This window comes from Phoxinus phoxinus (genome assembly GCF_949152265.1).
Source record: "Phoxinus phoxinus genome assembly, chromosome: 13".
Classification (NCBI taxonomy): domain Eukaryota; kingdom Metazoa; phylum Chordata; class Actinopteri; order Cypriniformes; family Leuciscidae; genus Phoxinus; species Phoxinus phoxinus.
Genome location: NC_136888.1, coordinates 21,776,213 through 21,798,736, shown reverse-complemented (window position 1 = coordinate 21,798,736; position 22,524 = coordinate 21,776,213). Strand labels below are relative to the sequence as shown.

Below are 22,524 nucleotides of genomic sequence, written 5' to 3'. Positions count from 1 at the left end.
GATGGTTTTTAAGTGTTTTTAATAAAATAAAATAAATGTATATTGCAAACACGAATTGTCTCTCTGTGTGTGTATATATATATATATATATATATATATATATATATATATATATATATATATATATAATTTTACAGATGATGCATGATTGCTGTTTACTTTCATTTAAAGCATTTGTGGCTTAATGTGTGTCTTAAGAGATGACTTTAATGTTAAATGTCTTGGATGTTCAACTGACAAAGCGATTAAATTTATGGCAAGTATTTTCTGTTAGTTTATGAGCTACAAATGACAAACCATTTGTAGGGTTTTTTTTTTTTTTTTTTTGCTTTGGAGTTTGTAGTGTTGTGAACTTTGCTTTATTTAGATTGAGTGTGCACTTATTTGCAGAGAAATTGCCATTTGATATGATTGGAGAAGCCTGTTTTCTGTAGTGCTATATGTTTGTTTTGCATTTGATTACCCACTGTGCTTTTAAATATTGTCTAAAACGGTTATATTTGAAAACAGGGGCATAACACACTAGGCCTATTGTAGGAGGGTTTTAGCACGTCACACCCATGAAGGCATACTTTAGAAAACGATCATGCTAATTTAATTAAAAAATATATATTTTTTAAATGTACAATTGAAGTAAAGTAAATAAGCTTTTTAGAGGACCTTCAAGACTTTGTGACTTTTTCTACTTTAGCTATACTTCATACTTACAGTACAATAAAATTGTTACAGTTTGTCATAATATTCATTTTATAATCAAATCCAAAAGCAAAATGCATGAAAATAACTATACAAGGGAGTGGAAATGGCGAATGAGCTAATGAGTTGTCCTCTGCAGTCATCTATTGGTTATATTGGTTCTTGTCATTTTTATGTTAAAAGTGTTAGTTTTCATCTAGAGGCTTATAACATGAAACTGGGTTAGTTGGATAGCCAGGTATGTTTCAGTTTAGTTTGCATTAACCCTGAGTTTTAGGCTACATGATGAAAGTGGCTCAGATTTTAGCGGTGTTCATTGCCATAGTACTTGCTAACCTGCTCTGGGACAGGTTTTGTTCTGTGTAAGAGATCTCAAAGTGAAACTGGACCAATCAGCTGTGAGCAAAGTGACACCTCTCTGATGAAATAAAGTCACTCTTGCTCCAAATTAAAGGTCACTACATAGTAAAAGGTTTTTAAATACAAAATTGTCTGGCTTTTAGCTATTATTTCTTATAATATTTTTATTTATTTATAATTATTATATCCCTAATCCCTTACACAAGCAATTTTAGTTTAACAATTATTATTAAACATTTAGTTTAGATTAACATAATTGTATACCGTTCATATGCAATATAAATAAGATTTGGAATTGTGAGATAAATCTTTAAAAATTACTAGATGAGCTTACGTGTCCGTGTTTCTATATATTATCAACTATATAAATTTACTTCACAACTTTTACTTGCATTTACACAGAAAGAAGAAAATATCTTGCTATATCAGTGGATTAATGTACTTCATATTCTTCAATCTCTTAATCTTCGGCAGAAGAGATAAATTAATCTCACTGATTCTCTTATGCGACGTGAATCATACTTTCTTTATGGGTGCATCCGAAATCACATACTTCCATACTGTATAGTAGGTGAAAAACAGTATGTGACAAGTGAAGTATGTAGGCAAAAAGTCCTTGGATGACCTACTACTTCCAGCGAGATTCTAAAGTGTGCATACGATGGACACTTTACTATCCCATGAGGCCATGTGAGAGGATTTATGAATGGCAGTAAAGCAACGTAAGTAATGCTGGTAGGTCAAATGTTAATGACAACATGGCAAATTGAGTACGTCCAGATTACATTCATACTACACGCACTCATAGGCTGGATCCCAAATGGCACCGGCCTTGTGGACCTCCTTCGAGTTCACACTTGGTGACATCAGGAAGTGCAGACCTAAGGGGCGCTGGCCTCGAGTCCACGAGGGCACGCGAGAGTGTATTTTGGGACAGGCTTGATGACATCATGCCACCGAAAGTCAAACAGCCACGAAACTCCTCCCCTCATTTATCTGATTGGGCGTTCGCAATGATTCCTGGGTATAACTCGTGTGGAGGGAAAGTGCAGGCTTTGCAGAAGTCCACAACGAGGGCACAAAGGCGGCGCTCGCGAGCACACTTCTGAGTGCTGAAATGCCGAAGAGTGAATAACACAGACAAAGAAACAACATGCAGTTAATTCATTCTACTATGTTTGAAAATACACTGTGTTGGTTTCCCTCTTGAGTTCTCATCTCTTGAGAGAAGATGGGGATACATTAATAAAGTGAGATTAAATACCTCAGATTAATTTGAGATTAATTATCTCAAAATGAGCACAGGAGAGGAGTCAGTCAATAAATGGAAAACTTGCGTTACTTATTTGAAAGAAAAAAAAACTCAGAGATTTTTTTGGTCAATTTAAAAGTAGTGTGTTTCTTTAGTAGCAACTTGAAAAAGAAAGATATGATTACGTAACTCTCGTTACTTGTAATGCGTAACCCAAGACACTGATATTGTGAAAGGAAACAGTTGGTAGCTATGTTTACTATTCACAGTACATCTTTCCAGCTGGTCCAAGCTGATCAAACTTCCCTGTAAATAGTGAGAAACGCTGCATGACTTTAAAACAGTAGTTCTGACCCTTAAAAATGAGTGTATTCTGATTCATTCACACTGCTAAAAGTGATTGGGTAGATTTAGATATCGCTGTAGATGTTACCACATTGAAGCACATTTTCTGTTACCTGACCAAAAATGTTGAAACGTGGCTAATATGTTCAACCAGGGAAAGATCTGTTTGGACGAGTTAAAGCCCATGTGAACTTGAAAGAGGTTGACTTAAGCTTGTTAGGGAATTAGTCTTACATGCCTGAAAAACGAAAGCTGGAAGAGTGCGTTTGTCCTGATGCGTGGCCACATCTCAGAGCCTTTCAACATTGTGACAGTTGTTTGTTCTCACAGAGCTCTTACAGGCCAAACTACAGCTGTGTAGTCTGGCCCATAAAAGCTTTTTGAGAACAGAAAACGTCTCAACACTGAATGATACCGCGGACCGGACATGAGGGGCTGAGTGCGACTCCTCATGCTCCTCACTCAAACCCACAGCCACACGAACTGACATTTACTGCCAAAATACAGTAATATGATCCCTCTCTTCATCTGAGAGTGACTCTGCTCTGAGAAATCCATAATGATCACATATTTAAAAATGTAAGAGCCTATTAGGATGAGATTCACTGATATCTGACACAAACATGGACAAGATGAATGATAACACAGAACACAATAATACTCACCGTGCTTGTGGGATTACGTTTCCATTCTCCTTAGGAGCTTTATTAGATTAATTTGTGTTTAATTCAATATTCTGATTACATTACTGCCTATTAGTCACTCTTAATTTATATCACCACTGAAAATAAAAAGGAGACAGTAAGATGCTCATCTTGGTCTCGCTCGTCATGCATACAGACATTTGAGTGAATTGCATTAGGTCTGGTCTGCATGCTTGGTCATTTGACATTAACATTTGACCAACAAGTGATTAAACAAGTTTAATTCGTTCATGTGCTGTTTAGTGGTGAATTTATCTAAAACCGATTATATTATGAAAAAAACAAAAAAAAACAGCATGTAATGTTGTGCCCTTATCGTGTTATTTTAACTCTTTCGCCGCCCGCGTTTTTGACCAAAAAATCATGGCCCCTTATATTTTGTTGTATGAATATCGGAACATGCAATATGTCAAAAGAAAGAACAGACCCACTGCTTTTACTGTAACTGTAACATTAGGCCGTTTTGATTTATATGTTGTTTATTGTTGATGATCGTATTATTTTTCATATGCATGAGATCGTTTCTGCTTCTTCATTGCCTGTGTTTTGATGAGGAGATACTGTACTCGTTCAGGAGGTAACTCGCAAGATAACTTGCCAGTGGCGGGGAAAGAGTTTAATGTTGCTATTTTTGTTTTGGATGTCTCCTAAGTTTAGTGATATGAACAGTAACGATGGCCTTATCATATCAATTCTAGACAAAGTCCTCATCCCATGGCAGTGAATGCAAAGTGGATTTGCTCTTGCAGTGCAGAAAACAGTGTCTTCTTGAAATATCGACAACACAATCCGAACTCTTAGACAGCAACAACTAGTGTTTGAGGGCAGGTCAAAATGGAGTTACTAGGCAGTTCAGAATTGGTTCAGGGAGACTTTATACATTTACAAACAGCCACAAGCCTATAACACATGAACATGAAAGATAATATCCAAAAAAATAAAAATAATCATAATTGAGCCACTTTACATTTGATGTACAGAAAACACTAAACTGCAGAAATTGTGTTAATACGGTACAATATAGGCTTCAGTTTTGCTCATGGATATCTAGTGAACTTGCATCTAAGTGCATCAAACAAAAGTTTTTCAAAGATTTGATGTCTCTCTCCTGGACAAGGACAACATTGGCAAATCCAATGAATATTTCATTAGATTGACAACATAGTTTCCAGTTTTGTATGCAAAATGCATTAGATGGCCAGTGAACTGTGCTGACTGAGGCTGGTCATGAAAATAAAATCGCAGAGTTACACTGGTATTGCACTGAAAACTCGCACAAGAACACTTCATTCAAATTCGTTAAACACTTCATTAAATTCATTCTATGGTTTTTCACAATTCACAATAAATTAGATCTTCTTCAGTTCCCAAACATTTGTCAGTCACATAAATCAACACCATTAAAGCAACACATGCCTTTTAGTAAGTAGAGTAAGCAAATGACATGGCACAAACAAAAGGTTCTGACATGAGTCATGACTCTTGAGTGCACATCATGCATTTTATATTTCATATACATATTTTCCAAAAGTACTATTCATTTATGTATATGTAAGACTTTTTAAATGAGAAAGAAATCACTCTTTCATTTTGCCCTGAGAGGTAAAAAAAGAAAAATTCTGGATGTGCTGACTGTTAAGAGGCACGGAGCCCTTTAAGAAGATTCACAGTTTTGAGTTTTAGGGGACAGCAGGGCTTATTCTACATCACAATGTCTTACTTCTGCTTTGTTGCCAGCTCTTGCGTGCCAACGAGGTGCTGATGCAACTTTCAGGGGACGTATGACAGCGCGTGTGTGTGTGTGTGTGTGTGTGTGTGTGTGTGTTTGTGTGTGCGTGTGCGTGTGTGTGTGTGAGAGAGAGAGAGAGAGAGAAAGGGAGAGAGGGAGGGAGAGAGAGGGAGAGAGAGAGAGAGAGAGAGAGAGAGAACACTCTCTGTGTTGAATACCCCCCTGAGCCCGCTGGAGTATGTGTCAGATACAAAGACATCAATGCCTTCACACTACATACAGGACAGATATGACGCAAATTAACAATGATTAACAATATCGGTCCAATTATCTCTATAGTTGCTTATTAGCATGCATATTACTGGAGATTGGCTGTTTATTACTTATAAAGCACATATTAATGACTTATTCTGCATGACCTTCTACATCCCTTAATCCTATGCCTAACCAATACCTAAACTTAACTAACCAGATGGATGGATGGATGGATGGATGGATGGATGGATGGATGGATGGATGGATGGATGGATGGATGGATGGATGGATGGATGGATGGATGGATAGATACGCATTCTTTGCCAAAAAATTTGTTCTTTTTCTTTTTTAATGTAAATGAAATGAAAGACTGGGTCACTTAATTAGTGGAAGTGATGTGCGAGTGATAAGTGAAGATGGAGCAATCAGAAGCCCCAGTTCAGAGACTGGAGAGCTTATCACGACAGCTGTGGTGCTTTTAATCTCACAGACAGAGGCAGACATCCTCGCATAGGAACTAATGAGTCGAAATTCAGTATCAAAGGGTCATGGAGGGTAAAGCGTTATTCAAGTATGCCTTTAATGTTTGACTACAGACAGATCCGAGAGTAAACAAGGAGCACTGGAGAGTCAGAATGACTGATTTGTGTAACAACCATCAGGGCCAAAGGTTTCCTTTAACATCGCACCAGGTTTCCTTTGGACGCTGTTTGATGTTACACAATGACTAATGATGCCAGTTGACCCTTTGCTTTATAAACCTTAGAGAAACATATACCGTTTCTATCTGATTGTTTGCTTGTTTTTAATGTGTTTTCTCCTTAGACGATCTGTTTGGATAAATCTTCACTGAAATTATCCCAAAATATGGTAAAAAGTATTTTTACTTCATTCCAGTATATGTAAAATATGTTTCAATATAATTACTCAGTTTTTTTTTATTATTAAGTTGCTAAAAAAATGGATATTTTGCTAACAAACAGTTATTTGATTAGTTTATTAAATTGCTAAAAAAAAATTCCAATCTGTAATCATAGCTTCAAAACTCTAAACATAATGGCACAACATCTGTCTGTTGTGACCATACCATTAACACAATTCATGTTGTTTTCACACAATATATACAGTCAATTACCACGTTTCTAAAATGCTTACATTTTATTTCCACACATGTTTGCTGAAGCACTGAAGCTACATTTTCAAAACTCTTCACACATTCAGTGAAACCGAAGTCTACACGGACCAAACTGTGAATCATGTTTCATTGTTTTCACACAAAATGCATTCAATGAGCACGTTTCCCAAAATCCATGAACATTTTTGTCATTCATTCACACCTCACAGTACTGTACATTCATCCATCCATACATTTTCCAATCCGCTTGTCCTGTAGGGTCGTGGGGAGGCTGGAGTCTTTCCCAGCGTCTCGGGTCGTAGGCAGGAAAACCCCGGACAGACGGCCGCTCCATCACAGGATGAGACAAATCTACAGTCTCCAATTCACCTCTTGTATGTCTTTGTGTGGGAAACCAATGTCAACACGGAGAGAACATAAAAACACCAGACAGAAAGGCCTCCTGACACAGTTTCCAATACTGCATATACACCATTATACATGTTGTTGTTTTTGGTTGTGGTTGATTTGTAATTATTATTGCTTTAGGATTTTGTTGTTGTTTTAACTTTTTAATTTTTGCATGTAAATTTCTATATGTAAACAAATAGAAAAAAAAATGCTGCATTTCTCATTCATTCTTTATGCTGTAATACAGTCAGTAAAAATGAAAAGATTGTATTATCATATAAAGAATATTTATGTGAAATGAAAAACATTCAAATGTTAAAAATAAAAGTTCAATATGTAAGTAATGCTCCCTGTTGTCAGTGTTTTTTTAGGTCAGTGTGTTATGAATGAAATGTATATTTTGTGAATGGGAATTGTTATGGTGGAACAAGCTTATTTTGAGACATACATTTGTTCCTGATGAAATACAAAGCACTGTAGGTGACCACGTTGCTCTACAGGCTCATACAGGGTTTTTTAGAGGAGTAGTTGGAGGAGGAGAGGAATAGTTGGAGGAGGATAGAGGTAGTTGGAGGAGGAGAGGAGTAGTTGGAGGAGGAGAGGAGTAGTTGGAGGAGGAGAGGAGTAGTTGGAGGAGGAGAGGAGTAGTTGGAGGAGGATAGAGGTAGTTGGAGGAGGAGAGGAGTAGTTGGAGGAGGAAAGGAGTAGTTGGAGGAGGATAGAGGTAGTTGGAGGAGGAGAGGAGTAGTTGGAGGAGGAAAGGAGTAGTTGGAGGAGGATAGAGGTAGTTGGAGGAGGAGAGGAGTAGTTGGAGGAGGAGAGGAGTAGTTGGAGGAGGAGAGGAGTAGTTGGAGGAGGAAAGGAGTAGTTGGAGGAGGATAGAGGTAGTTGGAGGAGGAGAGGAATAGTTGGAGGAGGAGAGGAGTAGTTGGAGGAGGATAGAGGTAGATGGAGGAGGAGAGGAGTAGTTGGAGGAGGATAGAGGTAGTTGGAGGAGGAGAGGAGTAGTTGGAGGAGGAGAGGAATAGTTGGAGGAGGATAGAGGTAGTTGGAGGAGGAGAGGAGTAGTTGAAGGAGGAGAGGAGTAGTTGGAGGAGGAAAGGAGTAGTTGGAGGAGGAGAGGAGTAGTTGGAGGAGGAGAGGAATAGTTGGAGGAGGATAGAGGTAGTTGGAGGAGGAGAGGAGTAGTTGGAGGAGGAGAGGAGTAGTTGGAGGAGGAGAGGAGTAGTTGGAGAGGAGTAGTTGGAGGAGGAGAGGAGTAGTTGGAGGAGGAAAGGAGTAGTTGGAGGAGGAGAGGAGTAGTTGGAGGAGGAGAGGAGGAGGAGTTGGAGGAGGAGAGAGGAATAGTTGGAGGAGGAGAGGAATAGTTGGAGGAGGAGAGGAATAGTTGGAGGAGGAGAGAAATAGTTGGAGGAGGAGAGGAATAGTTGGAGGAGGAGAGGAATAGTTGGAGGAGGAGAGGAATAGTTGGAGGAGGAGAGGAGTAGTTGGAGGAGGAAAGGAGTAGTTGGAGGAGGAAAGGAGTAGTTGGAGGAGGAGAGGAGTAGTTGGAGGAGGAGAGGAGTAGTTGGAGGAGGAAAGGAGTAGTTGGAGGAGGAAAGGAGTAGTTGGAGGAGGAGAGGAGAAGTTGGAGGAGGAAAGGAGTAGTTGGAGGAGGAAAGGAGTAGTTGGAGGAGGAGAGAAATAGTTGGAGGAGGAGAGGAATAGTTGGAGGAGGATAGAGGTAGTTGGAGGAGGAGAGGAGTAGTTGGAGGAGGAGAGGAATAGTTGGAGGAGGAGAGGAGTAGTTGGAGGAGGAAAGGAGTAGTTGGATGAGGAAAGGAGTAGTTGGAGGAGGAGAGGAATAGTTGGAGGAGGATAGAGGTAGTTGGAGGAGGAGAGGAATAGTTGGAGGAGGATAGAGGTAGTTGGAGGAGGAGAGGAATAGTTGGAGGAGGAAAGGAGTAGTTGGAGGAGGAGAGGAGTAGTTGGAGGAGGATAGAGGTAGTTGGAGGAGGAGAGGAGTAGTTGGAGGAGGAGAGGAGTAGTTGGAGGAGGAAAGGAGTAGTTGGAGGAGGATAGAGGTAGTTGGATGAGGAGAGGAATATTTGGAGGAGGAGAGGAGTAGTTGGAGGAGTATAGAGGTAGTTGGAGGAGGAGGAGAGGAGTAGTTGGAGGAGGAAAGGAGTAGTTGGAGGAGGATAGAGGTAGTTGGAGGAGGAGAGGAGTAGTTGGAGGAGGAGAGGAGGAGGAGTTGGAGGAGGAAAGGAGTAGTTGGAGGAGGAGAGGAGTAGTTGGAGGAGGAAAGGAGTAGTTGGAGGAGGAAAGGAGTAGTTGGAGGAGGAGAGGAGTAGTTGGAGGAGGAGAGGAGTAGTTGGAGGAGGATAGAGGTAGTTGGAGGAGGAGAGGAATAGTTGGAGGAGGAGAGGAGTAGTTGGAGGAGGATAGAGGTAGTTGGAGGAGGAGAGGAATAGTTGGAGGAGGAGAGGAGTAGTTGGAGGAGGATAGAGGAATAGTTGGAGGAGGAGAGGAGTAGTTGGAGGAGGATAGAGGAATAGTTGGAGGAGGAGAGGAGTAGTTGGAGGAAGATAGAGGTAGTTGGAGGAGGATAGAGGAATAGTTGGAGGAGGAGAGGAATAGTTGGAGGAGGAGATGAGTAGTTGGAGGAGGATAGAGGTAGATGGAGGAGGAGAGGAGTAGTTGGAGGAGGATTGGAGTAGTTGGAGGAGGAAAGGAGTAGTTAGAGGAGGAGAGGAGTAGTTGGAGGAGGAGAGGAGTAGTTGGAGGAGGAAAGGAGTAGTTAGAGGAGGAGAGGAGTAGTTGGAGGAGGAGAGGAGTAGTTGGAGGAGGAAAGGAGTAGTTAGAGGAGGAGAGGAGTAGTTGGAGGAGGAGATGAGTAGTTGGAGGAGGAAAGGAGTAGTTGGAGGAGGAAAGGAGTAGTTGGAGGAGGAGAGGAGTAGTTGGAGGAGGAGAGGAGGAGGAGTTGGAGGAGGAAAGGAGTAGTTAGAGGAGGAGAGGAGTAGTTGGAGGAGGAGAGGAGTAGTTGGAGGAGGAAAGGAGTAGTTGGAGGAGGAAAGGAGTAGTTGGAGGAGGAGAGGAATAGTTGGAGGAGGAAAGGAGTAGTTGGAGGAGGAGAGGAGTAGTTGGAGGAGGATTGGAGTAGTTGGAGGAGGAGAGGAGTAGTTGGAGGAGGAGAGGAGTAGTTGGAGGAGGAGAGGAGTAGTTGGAGGAGGAGAGGAGTAGTTGGAGGAGGAGAGGAATAGTTGGAGGAGGAAAGGAGTAGTTGGAGGAGGAGAGGAGTAGTTGGAGGAGGAAAGGAGTAGTTGGAGGAGGAGAGGAGTAGTTGGAGGAGGATTGGAGTAGTTGGAGGAGGAGAGGAGTAGTTGGAGGAGGAGAGGAGTAGTTGGAGGAGGAAAGGAGTAGTTGGAGGAGGAGAGGAGTAGTTGGAGGAGGAAAGGAGTAGTTGGAGGAGGAGAGGAGTAGTTGGAGGAGGAAAGGAGTAGTTGGAGGAGGAGAGGAGTAGTTGGAGGAGGAGAGGAGTAGTTGGAGGAGGAGAGGAGGAGGAGTTGGAGGAGGAAAGGAGTAGTTGGAGGAGGAAAGGAGTAGTTGGAGGAGGAAAGGAGTAGTTAGAGGAGGAGAGGAGGAGGAGTTGGAGGAGGAAAGGAGTAGTTGGAGGAGGAAAGGAGTAGTTGGAGGAGGAAAGGAGTAGTTGGAGGAGGAGAGGAGTAGTTGGATCAGGACAAGGGAGAAGAAGAGGTAAGGTAGAGGAGAAAGTTTTTTTTCCTACTGTACAGTTTATAAAGTAATGCCTCATTCACTTTTAGATAGTATGTTGAAATGTTGGAAAGAATGCACACATTAAACACTCAACCAAAAGTGTTGAATGGCTTACAGTAAAATGAAAATGAATTATAAAAACAATGGATTTCATATTGTCTGCAGGTAGAACTGAAACATGACAAGTAATGCAGTTTATATAATGCGATAAACTGTTAGTATTTTGACAGTCATTGTGCTATGATTGACTATATGTTCATGTTGGATAGAAAACTAGTGCTAGTGTTTTGACATGATTCAATTTTGAGACGGGTTTGCTGTGTTTTGATATAGTTAGTATATGTAGAAAAAGGTTTTTAGCGGTTTGAAAGTTTTTTTTTTTTTTTTTTTTTTAAGTGATTTGGGCCAGAAAATTATATATTTGGCCAACTGTGTGATGTTAGTGTGTTGCTGTGATATAACCTGTACGATAAACCTGATATTCTTTCTTCTGTTGAGCATAAAGAAATATATTTTGAAGAATGTTGGTAACCAAATGGTTGCTGCCTGGTCCCCATTGACTTCAATAGTATAGAATGGGGGATAAAAACTGTTTGGTTACCAACATTCTTCAAAATATCTTTCTTTATGTTCAGCTGAAGTAATAATGAGTAATAGTGAGTAAATGCCGACAGGATGTTCATCTTTGTGTGAACTATCCCTTTAAGGGTACAAACTCACACACTGGAAGTCCACACAGTATGATAATTCTCTATTATTTAAATGCAAATTCTGTTCTTGGTTTTCGGACTACAAACTAAAAAGCTCTTGCATCTCTAAATGCACTGCTATTAGGACCGACTGACATATTTGTGTTTGTTATTCAATCAATTCCAGAATGGAGAGAAGACCAAAAACAGCACTGCATGCAGTGTACTAGTTTTATATGTCATAAAGCAATAACAGTCACAGTCAGAACAAATTATATTCTAAAAACTTTTCTGGTAAGAGATTTTTAATTTATCTTTGCAAAGTGCAAAAGACAAATGGGTTTTATTTTAAATGTTAATCACATGTTTTCAGCATGGTGACATGATGGAGTGAGACAGAGAGAGAGAGAGAGAGAGAGAGAGAGAGAGAGAGAGAGAGAGAGTTGAAATTCTGCAGGTGTCTGGCACTGTCTTGTTTTTCCGAAGGCTTTCACAATTCAGAGCATAAAAGTTTCATTGCTCTCACTCAATGCAGTGTTTCTCGTGGATTATTTATTAAATGGGGAGTGGCTATTTATCACACGGCTAATCCGGCTCAGCGCAGGTACAGGCTAACTGCTGTCTGCACGCTCATGGCCCGTGAGCCACAGCAGGAAAGACGTGTCTCGTTTGACTCGTCCTGGGTGTTCCTGAGAGCAGTGCGGTGGAGTGCTCTGTTTATTTCGCTAAATCAACATCTCAAGAAGGGAAGTTGCATAGAGAGCTGTATTTTAATCCCAAAACACACAAAAAAAGGATTGTTCTGTTTTGTTTTTCACAATTGCAATTATTACAGTAACAGTAATACAGGAATATTAATACTGAAGTCGCCATTACTTGGTATGATAATATCAGATTACTGGATGCCGAGACTGACCAATAAGAATTGAGTTTTCCAGAGAGCCGTGTAATAGAGTGCCTGGTTCTGTACATATTTTGCCATACATTTTTTAAAAAGTGTTTGCATTATAAGCAATGGAATAAATATTACAAACTTTGATTTAAAGCAAGAGGTTTTTTTTAAATTGGTCTAGTAGGTCAGTCTAGTTACACTTCATTGCAACCGTTAAAAAAGTATGTGTTCTATAGGTTGTTTGGAAAATGCTGCTTTCATACAGAGCTAGCAAGACAACAAGGCACGTGTCCAATAAACGTGTCACATCCTTACTGCTAATTCTGTTAAATTGATTTCTCATCTTACTCTCGCTTTTAGGTGTTGTAATAAAAATGAAAAACATACATCTGTTCATACTGAAATATTGAACTTTCATCATAATGTTTGGGACAGATCATCACGTCTGCTGTCTCGTCCTCCTTCCTCCATGTTTTCCTATTCTGTGCAGTGTAGCGGTCAATGCCCGAACCCAAATCTGGATGTTATGGTCTCTTCTCTTTTATTTCTTCCAGTTCATCTCCGGTACCCTACATTCCTTTAATCTTAAAAAAAAAAAAAAAAAAAAACATCTACTTGTTCTATCCCCCACCCATTGTTATTGCCATCTGCTCTTTATTTGTTGTTTAATTGGACTCTTCATTTCAGTATTGCTTTACAGTATTTATTATTTATATCTATATCTCGTTTCTGTGCATCTCTTTCTTTGCACTCCCATCTGCTATCTATCTCGTTTCCTTTTCTCCCACGTGAGCTACTCATATACGACACCTGATCTCATTCTCTGAATCCTATAACTTTTGTGACATTTCGATCACGATGACTGCTCTACTTTCAGTCTGTTCCCACATAGGACCCTGGGAACATGGGAATGACCCCAAGCTGAAGGTCCACAGACTCCACACGACCATAATACGGCTTTATACGGCTCGAAATGATTCTGGGTTTTCGGTTTTATTTGATTACCTCCACGCCGTGTTCTGTTGGTAATTCCTCTCTGCTTCCATTCATAGTGACACTTTACCACTTTTAACCACCAGCGTCTCATTTGAGGTATAATCTAAAGGTTTAGTCCCTCCGTTGGGGAGAATAAATGCATATTTTCTGTCCAGTCATATTTAAATGCAGTTTTCACAGCCAACCTTTCATTTCTTCCGATCTGACAATTTGATGAGGCCATTGACGTAGCTTTTCCAACATTTATTTGGCTAATGGCACTTGGCAGAACAAATGAGCTACCTGAGAAATGTCAACACCACTACGCTAGGACCAGAAAGTGTTGTCATAGAGATGCCGTTACGCAGCTCTGGTGGGTTGTCATATGCCAACAGTTAATTTCAGAAGGGGAGTGAAATTACTGTGTTTTTTGTTTTGTTTTTAATGATTCTGCTAGACATTTAACAGTGTTTTAAAGGCCGTTCACACCAACCTTTGATACACATATGCTTACACCATAACTTAGTCTCTGTCCATATGGAAATGTCCTTCGGTCACAATCCAGACCGGAATCCGCCTACTAAGTATCCCTGGGTTGTGAAGAATGGTTGTATTGGACTGAAAAAGGAAGAAGAAAAAAACAAACTGAGAAACTTCACAAGTCTCTAGGCCTTTTTTTCTACACATGGTTTGTTCTACACATTCATTAAATAACAAACACTTCTGTATTATGTATTGTGTTCATGGGATGTGTATCAGTGCATGCTGACCAGTGCAACTGCTTTAAATAATGCCTCCAAAAAGTTATTTACAGTTTACAAAACACACACTTGCAAGATTTTCCAGCAGCACTTGAGACTTGATGGAGTTTAAAAAAAATGTGATCTGACAGCTGCCATATTTCTTGCTTTCTCCACCTCTCACCTGTGGGCATTGATATTCCCTCCATCTCTTCTAAGCCACAGTATTCCCGCCTGCCTCTCAATCTCTCCGCCTGGCAAATATTGATCTAGCAAAATGACTTCTCAAGGTTAGGGTGCTAGTTTGTGTGCTACAGTAGATAAGGCGAGGGGCTTGTCATTTGCCGTCTGCACTACTGAAGCCCGCTGTGTCACGGGTGGAAGTCTGAGGTTCGCCAAAATCAGTTGTAAAATATTTTTCATCATGACTTGTTTACTGATTTAGGGTTTCTTTCATCCTTTTGTCTTGGTTTTGATGTCTACCGACATCTACCGCTACTGAATCTTGAATGATTTGTGTGAGGGGAGCTCTGTGTTTCCCCCCTATTTCTGCAGCTTGTCTTGCACTCATTTATATGACTAATAGCTTCATTTTAACGAGACTCAAAAGGATCATCTTTAACCGCTGTGTTGTGTTCATACTTTGCTGCTATAATTAGGACTCACTGTTCTGCATATCAGAGCCACACTGCTTATAAAATTACCAAATATTTTTTTCTCAGACAAACGTGCCAATCATTTCTTCAGAAAATGGGATATTAATAAAACATTTGCAGTCTATTTATGAATGCGTTAATGATGCAAAGGCATTCTCAATCTGAAAGTGTCTCCAAAGCAATTACCTTCTATTCACTGTTGAGCCTTGGACTCAGAGCTTTCATAATTCAGTTGCGATAGATATGATTAACATTTGCATTCAAAACAGATGCCTTGCACTTGTCTTTTTGTTCCTGTTTATTAGTCCATCCATCCATATATTTCTAACCTTCCTCACACTGATAGAAATTAACCACCATATGTTGTAAGACTCAATTTAACATATTCAATAGGACATACATTATCAAAGAAATTAAACAAATTATGGCTTTGTGTGTGTGTGTGTCCGTGCATGCGTGAGTGCGTGCATGTGTATTTATATACATTTATATTTAAAACTATGGCTTTATATATGTGTGTGTGTGTGTTATATATATATATATATATATATATATATATATATATATATATATATATATAAATCCATAATTTGAAAATTAGCCACACTTAAGATGTTCCTCATTTCATTAGTTTAATTTCTATGATAATGCATGTCATATTGAATATGTTTCTATGATAATGCATGTCATATTGAATATGTTTCTATGATAATGCATGTCATATTGAATATGTGTAATTGAGTCTGAGTTGGTTAAGAGTTCACACCTGTTGCACATATCAATATATTGATCTGCAGTGAGCTGCAATATAAGCATGCATTTAGCAATGCTTGAGTGAGGCCTTGTGATCAAATGTAAATATGACAGGTTTAAATGTTTTAGATCATATTAAGCTATAGTCAGCCAAACACGCCAGAAACATGCTGTGAAATGGCATCTTACAAATTATGCATAGCATAAAAATGTTGTCTGCATTTTGTTCAGGGCTTTTAGTACTTCATGGGTGCTTGAACTGATTTCAATGCATCCTCTTATGATTTAAAAGCCTGAGATCACACAGACATGGACAAATATGTCAGTGAAACCAGAAGCTAAACATAACAGCATGTATAAATCTTTATAGTCTTCAAAAAACACACAGTCAACCGCATCACTTCGTATAGTGAGTTTATAGAGTTAGTGTGTGTGTTGAAATGTATAACGTTTGACACAACATGTTTGTAATGTCTCTTGCCCTTGCAGGGTCAGTCGTGGGATCCACATGGTGCTCTAGATCTTATTGACACAGCAGGCAGGAGGGACGGAGAGGGCGCTGCCAGTCTGTTCACCTGACAAACAACTCAAGGGCTCGAGTACTCCAAATCCGGTGTGTTCATTCATGTAGCCGCAGGGACTACGGGCACTGCCGTGACCTTTTTATTCCGCTCGACTTTGGAGAATGGGGTGTAAAATAGTCAAGCGTCATCCCTGCAACATGCTGAGAGACCCGCAAAAGTGTGAACGTAAACCCTGCGGTGATATGATAGTTCGTTTTGGTGACAAAGAGAGAAGTACGAAGCAGTTTGTTAAAAGAAAAAGACTGCTGATGTGTTCGGAGCTGCTGATTGGTTATGTTCATTAGTGGAAATAAGAAGCAACACTTGGCTTTGACTTGTAAGCACACACCAAGAGGATACTAAAAACCAATAGTCATGTAGAGTTGATCTGAAAACAAACTGTATAATTAATGCTTTCATTGATTTGCTCTGCAGGGGAATGTCGGTTGTTGATCATTATGAGTATCTGAGATAGAAGGAACATTATTTTGAAGATGAAGCCTGGGGGCACTGCTCAACACCTCAAGAAAACACTTCATCTTTTATGACTATCCCCTAAATATACAGGATATAGCTATAATGAAACAGGCGAAATGTTTGTTTGATTGACAGCTAAGAACTGCACTCTGTAGTGCAAATATATCATTCTTTATTGATTAGGCACTGGGTATCATGGAATAATATCTCAGGATAATGTTAATTTATTCATACACTTAAGTTTAAGAGTTTGGTGTCTGGAAGATGTTTAAATGTTTTCGAAAGAAGTCATTCTCACCGGGAAAAAATACAGGAAAACAGGAAAATTGTGAAATGTTATTACAAATTAAAATAACTATTTTGTACTACATTGATATGTTCATATTTCTCTCTCAGTTGTGTATTTAGAGTACACTTTAAAAAGACTTTTAGTCATTACAAACGAGTATGCAGAGTTTCAGGTACATATAATGTACATATGTCTCCCTTTTAGAACGTATCTGTTATAAAGCGTCTTGTACACTGCAGACTACAGATGCTTTTGTACACATGGCTGTCAAAGCCTAAGACAGCTTCTTTCTCTATACATACTCTGAGACTATGAAGTGATTCTACAAAAACTTCGTTCCCTAGGATCTAACGTCATGCGGACGGTGCCTCCACAAACCTGCAGTTTCACTGATTCATTTCTCTTTATATTAAACAAAAACGTACACGATCAAAATATTTACAGACTGTTTTTCTTTCAGTTGTTTTCTCCCCATCTTCTCTACTCCAACTAAAAAAAAAACTTTAAACATGGCACTTAGAAAACATCCACAAGGAATTCTCAATTTTATTTTAGAACAAAATTTACAAAGCCATTCAAACAGTCTGTATTTGATGTAATTACGTCTTTTAAACTCAACTTCAAAAAAATCATGAATATTCAAAATACACTTTGACTTCACTGCTGTCTCTCATTATATACAAATATGTACAGGCAAGGGAATTCAGCGTCTCACAGTCATATGTATCTGTACTGAAAAAAAAGAGATCTCCATATCGGTTTGAATGTATGTAATTGTATAAATGCAACCAGACCTGGTCCAAACTCAGTTTTTGTGATTGGCTGGTTGGCAGTCTTTAGAACGCTCTGACAGGTTGGCTCAAATAGAGGTCCCATGGCTTGGATCAATGGCTTCTGGGATGGGTCCCCCGGGCATTGCCTGGTAAGAGATGGGCATAGGTGTCTTTACGGGGCTCTGGCGGAAAAGGCCTCCGTTGGGCGCCCGGTGTTTGCAGCGCATGGAGGGCGGCAGAGTGGAACTGCTGAGCGGGAGGGGGAGGCTCCGTCCGGGCACGCGGCCGACCCCAGGACCCTCTTGGAGGAACGAAGTCACGGACAGGCCCCCACGGGGGAAATCTCTCATGGCTTCCTGGGAGCTCTGCTGTGGACGCATGCTGCCCATGTCCAGGGCAGAGATCTCCAGAGACTGACCTGGCAGCTGCTTGTGCGCCAGATCGTCCTCCATATGCCCACTCAAACGCTGGTGAACCTGCTCCAGATCCATCTCTTTGTCCTGGGAATGACAAAGAAACAGGGCGACTGAGACAGAGTCTAAGGTGAAGGAAAGATGAAAAGGTGGGAATTGATTTGTGGGGTGGAAGGCGGAAAGAAAATGAGAAATGACAAGCAAAAATTGGACGGACACTGAAGCAAAAACAGATGTGAATGAAAGGAACGTGGAAGTGCATGCAATCTTTCAGAAAATAGCAGAAGGTGTTGTCCAAGGGCTCCAACAATCACATCAGCTCTGATTAATGATACCAATTACACAACGTACTACTGACAGCACGGAATAATCTCATAAAAATAAAATCAAATCCATCTCGTCTCCCACCCGCTCCAGCAAGCAAAAGGTCTGAATGCTAAAACAGCTTCATATCTGAAAAGTTACGAAATGAAAAAAAAAAAAATCAATGATGCAAATTAGAGTCTGTGCTGGGAAACATGGGCCATAAATTGAATTGCAAACACAAGCCCCGGCGCTTCAATGTTTCGGGCTTATTTCAGAGGAGCCATGAAAAAGGTATTTCTTCATTCTTTGATACGCACCGCCGTGAAATAGCTTCGGTCATGCGCCAGTGATGCCGTGGCGTGCCACTTAATGAAAGAATCAAGCCAACATTAACAGGCTGCTGCTAACTGCTTACATTTTTCCCACACAGCTCTGATAGTCATTTAATTCTCCTGCCATGCATCCTCCGTAAGAGAGTGAGGAGGGTGGACTCGATACTATGAAGCTTTCAGTAAACGCTGATAACCGTTACATCCAGGACTACTCTGTTAATCACTGTTCTTCTTCTCTGTTTAGTACAAGTCAGCTCAGTAATGCATCCTTGCCATTTCAATGGGATTGTTCACTCCGAAATGAAAATTGTCATCATTCACTCACCCTCTTGTCATTCCAAACATGTATCACTTTCCTCCTTTTTTGGAACACAAAAGAAGTTCAACCCATTGACTTTTTATTATATGGACAAAAACAGGTTATAAAATGTCTTCTTTTGTGTTTCTAAGAAAGAAATGAATACTGGTTTAGAACGACATGACAGAGTAATTTTGGGTGAATTACTTTTGGGTGAATCAGCTCTTTAACTCAATCGCAGAGGTCTTCGGGGTCGATGCCAGCGGATCAGCGTTATAGTCTACAGTTTTGTACCATTTATGGGTAATTAGAGGTGTCACATTATGAGACTATGTTTCTGAGTCATAAGATCAATGAAGAGATAATTACTGTAGAGCTCATGAAGCTGTACTAGAAAGTCTGAATGTGCCTCTAATTAAAAATGCATTAATTTGCCATTAAAATACGCCCAATTTGGGGCACTTACAGCTGTGACAAACAACACAACTGGAGGCCAATCTCTTTTTTGGATTCCAGATTGCAATATTTTGGGACATCGGTGTGGCCACTGAATGGGTGATCTGATGGATGACAAACAGATGATGATTCTGATGAGAATGCCGAGTGAAATGGAGAGGCGCACACAGTGGGATTCCTGTTAGTGCTGCTTTGGCAAAGAGATTCCATGAATAAAATAATCAGTCTCTAAACAGAAAGTACTTATTAATCCACACAATATGGATGAATTAATCTCTCTGACTCTGCCTGGGTGTCTGTCATCAGTTAGTTCTCTATGCATGAGTGAGTCATAATTACCTCACCACCCACATCCACATATGTAATCTGATTTATCTAGAGTCCTAGCCCGCTCCAGGAGAACGCATGTCCTTCCTCTAAAATGACTTCATATTCTCAAGCCCTGTTCACCCCACTGACAGGTATCCCTGCTCAGGTCTCGGCTGACCTGTGTAAAAAGCCTGCGTGTCTTCCCAGTCTCTTTCTCTCTCTGGGCAAACGTCCCGTGCGTATCCTGCAGCAGTTGCAATTTCATTATATGCCAATGAGCCAGATGCCATCTCCAGAGTGCAGCCCTTAGTGTCCTGTATGAGACCATAGAGAACCTGTGACTACCTGGACATTGGCATATAATTGCAATAAGAAGACACAGAGAGGGATATAAAACGTAAAATGTGTAAAGTTGGTTATTGTGTGGTTCTTATTGCTTGCCAGAGCTCCAATCACTCCCTTCTTACAGAGTATATCAGAAACTAAAAACAAAACCATACATAAAAGAAACAGTCAAATTGTACAGGCATATGGCAGACTGAACACCTTAAAGCGAGAACAAGAAGTCGGTGAAAGCAATATAGTCTTGAACCCAGTAAACGTTCTTATCTCTTTATGTGATACTAATTCAAATCCAGTCAAATTTCAAGCAGTTGACAAATGGTAGTCATAATACAGAATTCTGGTTGCTATTATTCAACAATGTCTGCAAAATGTAATATTATGTTATTGTTAATCAACATTCCTGAGCTATAATATGTGGTTTATGAGCTGTTGCTCTCGCCAACGTGCTTGCCTCAACTCAAGATATCACCAAAGGGAAAGGAGAGAAGGAGAGCAGACAAGGACGGAAGAGTAACTGCAGAACAATTGAACAAAAGTCAATCAGTCACTGGCTTTCTCATTGCACACACTTTAGTTTAGGGATCCAGGAACAACCTTTGCCTAACAACCTAGCTGAAGTAGCAGAAGACATAGAATTGAGTGATATTGCAAATTGGGGATGTTCGTATGCAGAAAGCTACTTGGAAACATCATTTTAAATAATAGAACTAAATAAGTAGTTTGCCCATAACAAAGAGCTAATGGATTTGAATACAAAAGCTATCATACTGTATACACTTAACAGTGCATCCAAAATTTGATTATTTTCTGTGGTTCCAAGCTCGTATGATTTGTGTGGAACACAAAAGAAAATATTTTGAAGGATGTTTTAGCAGTTTAATCCATTATAAAGTCACCGGGACCCCAACATTTAAAGCTCCAAAATGGACATGGACAAATAGCGTGAAATTATTATCATTTATTTTTTATTTTTGCACATTTTGTGACCAAAACAGCATGATATTTGTGGTTGAATCATATGGATTAATTTCACGATAGTTTAATAGTTTATGAAGGTTGAAAGTTTTGAGTCCCGTTGACTTTTACAATAGAGACAACTGGCCTTTGAGATGTAGATGTAGTAGTATAGATTTTCTTGCCCTGTCAACACCTGAGGCTATCTTCATGGCAAAAAATACAAGAGTTGTATAAATACAATAAACAAATAAAACCAAACAAAAAGAAAAGTAAACAAATCTAAAACCTTTCCTGGTAAAATCTTACTAAGTCCTTAGGGGAACTTACAGCATAAAAATGGGTCCCACTTTATATTAAGTGGCTTTAAGTACTATGTACTTACATTAATAAGTATTGAAATTAATAATTTGATACAATGGACTTATTGTGTACATACATGTTTTTACATAGTACTTATATTTTTAAAATACCTGCATGTAATTACAGCTGTAATTAATGTATGTAATTACATTTGTAATTACACAGTTGACCCTTCCCTTACACCTTAACCCACCATTAAACTTAACCATACCAGCACACCTGTCCCTAACCTTACCCGTATCACACCGCATAGCAGCAAAAGTGTTTTACAATAAAACTTGAACACAATAAGTACATTGTACTTATTTTTTCGATGTAAGTACATAGTACTTAAAGCCACTTAATATAAAGTGGGACCTAAAAAGGTTGTCTACATGCATTAAAAAAGGGGCATTCCAATAAAATGTTTAATGGAAAGGGAGGGGGAGGGTGAGGGGGGTCTTGTAGAACATACAGTACATAGTGTTGTGTCATCATCTAAAAAACTTATTGCTGTGGGCGTTGCACTAAAAAATGGAGGCCGATTATTGTGAGCGTGAGCCAAAATGTTTGGAAAAGTCCAGCATATGTCACCACAGAGAAGTCTGACATATTTTGATTAAACATCATGAGGTCAAACTAAAAAAAATACTGAGATGAATCGTTAAAAAAAAACACTGAGATGAATCGTTTAAAAAAAACAACAACATGCATTTAATTCTTTCCCCGTCATTGACGGAAATTTCCATAATTTGTGTGAAAACGCTTCCCCGCCATTGACAGAATTTTCCGGCTTTCCGTGTTTTCACTGTTATACGGTAGGGGGCACTATGACATCTTCTGAAAGAGTACTGAATCTCCAGATCAAAACATGTGTGAGGAAGATGCAGAAACAAGCGCTCTCATGTTATCATATGTAAAATAACGCGATCATCAACATTAAACAGCATTTAAATCAAAACTGCCTAATGTTAAAGAATGAAATGTCGACCAGGGAAGTTGTATAGGACTGTGAAGCTTTGTTGTGAAGGTATTGATGGATTCAATCTACACCATCTATGTTTTAATCATCGTTCTGAATCTGATCCAGGCTTTGACAAAAACATGATTTTCTCCGCTTTTTTGCCCAAGATGTTGCTTTTTTTTATGAAACTTGCCCACATTCAAGTGTTGATCAAAAAGAATGCATTCTTTTTGTTTAAAAACAGAGGGTCTGTTATTTCGTTTGTTATATTGCATGTTCAGATATCCATACAACAAAGTATTCTGGGGGCCATGAAAGTTTTGTGAAAATTATCAAAAACGCCAAGTTGGTGGCTGGCAACTTTTTAAAAACACGC

General features: G+C 39.5%; 1 protein-coding gene across 13 annotated transcripts in view; it reads right to left on the bottom strand.

Annotated features, from left to right (window-relative positions):
• Positions 1–17,167: 17,167 nt before the first annotated feature.
• grid1a (glutamate receptor, ionotropic, delta 1a) overlaps positions 17,168–22,524 on the bottom strand; it is a 309,909-nt gene continuing 304,552 nt past the window's right edge. For 11 of the 13 annotated variants that reach the window (XM_079633397.1, XM_079633398.1, XM_079633396.1 and 8 more), the window contains one exon: positions 17,175–17,929. In XM_079633397.1, coding sequence (XP_079489523.1) covers positions 17,516–17,929 — 414 coding nt within the window. In that variant the 3' untranslated portion in view covers positions 17,175–17,515. Of the gene's footprint in view, positions 17,930–19,721; positions 19,858–22,524 lie in introns of all 13 variants that reach the window. The other 2 variants (XM_079633394.1, XM_079633402.1) reach the window with 2 other exon arrangements.